The 5371-nt window shown below is 53.5% G+C and overlaps 1 protein-coding gene across 2 annotated transcripts in view; it reads right to left on the reverse strand.

Moving 5' to 3' along the window:
* Pik3c2b (phosphatidylinositol-4-phosphate 3-kinase, catalytic subunit type 2 beta) overlaps positions 1 to 4696 on the reverse strand; it is a 45812-nt gene extending 41116 nt beyond the window's left edge. For both annotated transcript variants that reach the window (XM_013017451.1, XM_013017452.1), the window contains exons 1-2: positions 3676 to 4696; positions 355 to 455 (exon numbers count right to left, since the gene is read on the reverse strand). In XM_013017451.1, coding sequence (XP_012872905.1) covers positions 355 to 455; positions 3676 to 4611 — 1037 coding nt within the window. In that variant the 5' untranslated portion in view covers positions 4612 to 4696. The remainder of the gene's footprint in view (positions 1 to 354; positions 456 to 3675) is intronic.
* Between the last annotated feature and the right edge of the window lie 675 nt (positions 4697 to 5371).

Genomic DNA, 5371 nt, shown 5'->3' on the forward strand with positions numbered 1-5371 from the left:
AGTTGTCAGGCTTGAACTCTGGCCCTGGGTGCTGACCCTGAACTCTTCAGTTCAAGGCAAGCACTCTACCACTTGAGCTACAGTGCCACTTCTTATTTTCTGGTGGTTTATTGTAGATAAGAGTCTCATAGACTCTCCTGCCAGGGCCGGTTTCAAACAATGATCCTCAGATGTCCGCCTCCTAAGTAGCTAGGATTATAGGTGTGAGCCACTGGCGCCTGGCGACCAGCTTCTGTTTGAGGTTAATTTAATATGGCTCTTCTTCCTTCCTAAAGAAACATCACAGATAGGCGACCCTCCTCCCCGCCGCCACAATTCTCCCAAGTCCCCGCGCCCATTTTTTTTAACTCTTACATATCCAGCATGTGGCAAAATGCAGCAACTTCTTCATCTCGCTCTTCTGAGACCTCAAACAACTCGTGGCCATGGATGACAGTGTGAGGCCGGGAACCCACCTGTAAGGGAGGAGTGGCCAACTCAATGCCTTTTCCGAATAGCAGCCCTTCCCTGAAGGGCCTCCCAGCTTTAAACCCAAACTCCAGGTGTAAAGACTTTGTGGCTCCTCAGCTCCATAAAAAGAGCGCACAAGAAAGGATGAGAAAACTGGAACTCTGTCTTAGGAAGCCAAAAGTCAAGGCAGAAAAAAAAATAGAGTTGAATCTCAGGCTAAGGATGAAAGCTGGGGAGCAGGGGACCAGAGTCACGGAACCCACTCTGTGAGGGGAAGTATCTGACCAGCCCAGGGCTGCCAGTCAGGCAGCACATGGCACTATGGGCCACAGCGGGATGGCCTCTAAGGGGCTCAGTTGGTGAGCCGAGAAAGGCAGCTCTAGGCCTTCTAGGCCAAGCAGATGGGTAACCTAAATGGTCCTTGGGGAAGCTTCACCCTTGAGCAAAAGCCTCAAGGACCAGGGAGGGAGAGGGGGGGTTGAGAGACAGAGAGAGAGAGAGAGAGAGAGAAACCCTTCAATAGGGGCAATGACTCAGAAACATGTGTCTTCTCGTAAGTGCTATTTGAGGAAGAAAGTGTTCAAGCGGCGGTCTGGGCAGGAGAGAACCTGGTAGAAGGCTTGGCTCCTCCAGGCTCCGGGGCGGATAGAATGGCAGGCACCTTACCCTGCCTGCTCCCGCACTTCCTCTCCCAGAACCTATTCATAAGTATGGAGTCAGGATTCTCAGACAAGGCCCCAAACTGCGTCCCATCCCAGAGCTGCTATCCTAATCACACAGTAGCGGCCCTAAAGAAGCCCTTAAGTGCACCCTAGGGAGAAGCAAGTGTGATGAGGCTGAGGGGGGAGTGGAGGCCCAGGGGTTGTGGCTCACAGGCCCGCCCAGGGTGGCCACACAGGAAATGAGGTTTCTGCTCCATGGAGTCACAGCCTATCTCCCCTAAAGGCAGGGGGTTCGAACAGCTGCTTCCAGAGGGATCACATCCCCTGCTTGCTTCCTCCCTCACACTCCTGGGTGTGTGGGGGCACATGGAGGGGCTGGGAGGACAGCCGTGGGGGCAGTTGGCATGTGAGTCTCTGGCTCTGCCAAGTGCGTGCCTGTGCCCCAGTCAAAACAATAGTACCACTGTCAGCAATTAACCCGAGAGAGAGGAGAGAGAGAGAGAGAGAGAGAAAGAGGGGGGGAGGACAGAGGAAAAGCAAGAGAGGCAGAGAGAAAAGAATAGCCACTGAAGGCTATTTCATGCCCTTTCTGTACCACTCACTGGCACTGTAAGAAAACAAAAGCCACTTACGTTTGCCCGGCTGGCAGGCCCTGGCTGCATCTCCTGATGCTTGCTGGGGGGGTCTGCCAGGCAGTGGCTGGCAGCGGGGGTAACAGGCTGGCATCTGGAACCAGCCATTTCCAGAGATGGCTCAGCAGGCCTGGGATTAGGAAGGTCCCTCTGGCGGCAAGCCCGGCGAAGGCGGGGTGGGGGGATAGGCCGGGGGCCCAAAGGGTCCCCCCTCCTAGTGGGCTGAGCCCTTATATTAGGCTGAGGAGGGGAAGACCAAGGCCGCATTTCCCTCCCCCCTGCTCAGAACTGGCAAAAGGTTTTTGCTTTGCCCTCACTTCTTCAAGGAGACTCAGGGACCAGGCTCTCTTGGGGAAAACTAATGACACACAGGATGGGGGGGGGGAGTGGGGAGGGAGAAAGGGAGAGGCAAGGGAGAAGACAGAGGTGACTACCTACCAGGGTGGCCTGACTCAGTGAGCAAGCCCGGCTCTGGGTGAGGAGCTCAGCCAGGAGCAGGATTCTCCCAGTCCCTATAAATAGCAGAACAGCTCCACCTCTCAAAGCAGGCCCTTTAAAAAGCCCTGAGGCTTGGAGCTCTGGCTCATCCCAGATCTCATTCTGCTTTTGTACAGGACCAGCAGAAGCAGGAAGGACTGGGTAGCTCTTTGGAGTTGGGATGGATCCCAAAGGCTAGACAGACACGAGGCAGGAAAGCCCGGTGTCCCTCAGACAATGGCTAACGAGGAAACGGGTGCAGTGAGGTAGACCAAGAAGCTGCCAGCTGCCACAGACGCTGTCAACTCTGGAGCCAGAGGACACACAAAGCCACAAAGTGGCCTTTAGCTCCCACCCACCCACAGAGATGCCACAGGTGCTACGGAGCCCGCCTGAAATGAAGTGTAAACATGGTTCTACTTTTCCCTGCAAACTGATATGATTCAAACTATTATTGTTGTTGCCCAGTTTCTCTAAATATCGCCAACGGACAAAGAGCAGGCAGCTATGCAAAAGCTCTACCGTGCAACTGCACTTACTGACTCTGAACTACACTTAAACAGGGTTAAGATAGTAAACCTCTGTGAGGTGTATTTATCACCATAAACACGGGGAGGAAGGGAGAGAGGAGGAGGGCAAGAGAGAAGGGACCTTTGGAACAGTAAGGCCAGGGCTGAGTGCCAGCTCTGCCTTTTCTTGCTGTGTGTGGCTTGGGACTCTCAGGGAGGGTTGTTGTGGAGATCTGGACTGGAGTCCGGTATGCAATGAGCAAGCACTGAATGAGTGACTAGTCCTGAACACTCTTCACCCCCAGGCAGCGCCTTGGCAGACAGGGCTTCAGGAACCGGAAGCGACTTGCTCAAATCCCCAGGGCCATTCAGTTAGTTACACTCGATGCTGAGTTCCCTAGCTTCTGACACTCCTTCCATCAGAAAGCGAATGCTACCCCTAAAGCCGGGCGCTGGTGGCTCATGCCTGTCATCCTAGCTACTCAGGAGGCTGAGATCTGAGGATCGCGGTTCAAAGCCAGCCCGGGCAGGAGAGACCGTGAAACTCCTATCTCCAATAAACCACCAGAAAACCGGAAGTGGCGCTGTAGCTCAAGTGGTAGAGCGCTTGCCTTGAGCTGAAGAGCTGAGGGACAGTGCCCAGGCCCAGAGTTCAAGCCCCACAACTGACAAAAAAAAAAAAAATGTTACCCCTAGAAGTGCACTTTAGGCCACGTTATGTAAAACTTGACCCCGGAAAATAGTCACGTGTTTCTAGGGTCCCTCCCCCTAACTTCTATAACCAAGCCTATCCCCCAACAAGGATCCAGAGTCCCAATGGCAGAAGTAGAAGGGAGGGCCAAAGGGGGGCAGGTTAGAACTTGGAATGGCAAAGGGGGTCTGGTCCTTGTCCCTAAAGGATTCAGGGAAGGGAGAGGGACAGAAGGGGCACACTGAGATCCTTACTGGAGCAGCTGAAATCCGGCGGTTCTTGCCAGGAGTCGTATTCTTTCTGTTGGCATAGCGGGAGGTATAGGTTCGTGGGGGCACCTGAGGGGGCATGGTCTTGCTCCGAGCCACAGGTTTCCCAGGGGTGTCTTTGCTGAAATCCAGCGGTCCCCGGCCTTCCTTCCAGCCCCGGGTGGCATCCCACATCATCTCCGCATCGTAGGTGGACTTCAGGTTGAGCCTTGTAATTGCATCACTGATGCCATCATAGTCCCTAGACCCTAGCAGGTGCCCCTGACCCCCATCCCCCTGCAGCTCTCCCTCTTCTAGGATCTGCTGCTCCAAAATTTTGCCCGGAAGTGGTTCGACTAGAGAAAAAGTGTTGATGTCATTGGGCTGAGAGCTTTTAGAGGATGACGAGGGGGAGCCTTTTCTGGGAGGAAGGGGAGGGGTATCCCAGATAGAGACTCGCGGAGGCAAAGGAGGCGGGGATAGTTTCTTACAAGAGCCATCTTTGTCCCCTGGTCCGGGGGACAAAGAAAGTCCCTCATCTGAACCATCAAAAATGTAGAGATAATCTCCAGACAGGGAACCTTTGGGCCAGGGCCCTGGGCCAGGCTGGGAGCCCTGGGAGGTAGAATGGTTGGGTGGCTCTTCCTGTGGGGAGATGGAGTTGTAATTGAGGGTAGGATCCGAGCCAGAGAGACCGCGCAAGAGCTTGAGGTCCTTCCGCCTTCCTGATGGCTTGCTGTAGAAGTCCAAGGCAGGCTCATCCCAGCTGATGAGGGACGGCTCTGTGTTCTGCTTGGCCCGGCTCTCTTCCTTGTCATGCCGGAGCCGGGACAGGGCATCATACTCCATTTGGAGGGCTTCGGCCATGGCCAGCTCTTTGCGGCTGATGCCCACCGACTCCAGGGACTCCCAGTGTTCCCCATTGCCCTGATTCGAAGACATGGTGAGGATGGGAACACAAAAGACAGGGAAGCCTTTTACTTCCTGCCAGTGGCAGGCCTGGAGCCCTGGGGCATGGTGTCTGGACACCTGCAGGCAAGAAATGAAAGAAGAAAAATAAGCCATTCAGTTACAAGAAGAGACTGCTCAATGATGTAAGGTATGTGACAAAATCTAGGCCAGTGAGCGTTTCTTCAGTGTCCGTAACAAGAAGGAAAAGAATCCAGAAAGATGGAGAAAATAAAAGATACCGGCACAGCTTTATTTTTGACATTCATCCACCCGTCTATTCATTATACACCTCTCCATCGCTGGTCCTACCTCCCATCCTCCTCTCTTTTCTATCTGCCCAAGGAAAGAGAGGATCCCATGCTATCCACCAAGAGGAAAAAGTAGAAGTGAGGGCTGTTCAGTTAAAGAGGACAGCTGTCTAGGGCTGAGGATGGAGCTGACAGGATGCTTATGCTTGCCTAGCAAGTATGAGGCCTTGGGTTTCCATCTTGGGCAAACACACACACAGACACAGACACACACACACACACACACACACACACACACACACACCTAAATTATTGCCAGGTGCTGGTGGCTCATATCTGTAATCCTAGCTACTCAGGAAAGTCTGTGAGACTCTTATCTTCAATTAACCACCAGAAACTCGGAAGTGGATCTGTGGCTCAAAGAAGCAGAGTGCTAGCCTTGAGCAAAAGAGCTAAGGGACAAAACACGGGCCCTAAGTTCAAGCCCCAAGACAAAAAAAAAA

The sequence above is a fragment of the Dipodomys ordii genome, unplaced genomic scaffold (genome assembly GCF_000151885.1).
Source record: "Dipodomys ordii isolate 6190 unplaced genomic scaffold, Dord_2.0 Scaffold35, whole genome shotgun sequence".
Lineage (NCBI taxonomy): Eukaryota > Metazoa > Chordata > Mammalia > Rodentia > Heteromyidae > Dipodomys > Dipodomys ordii.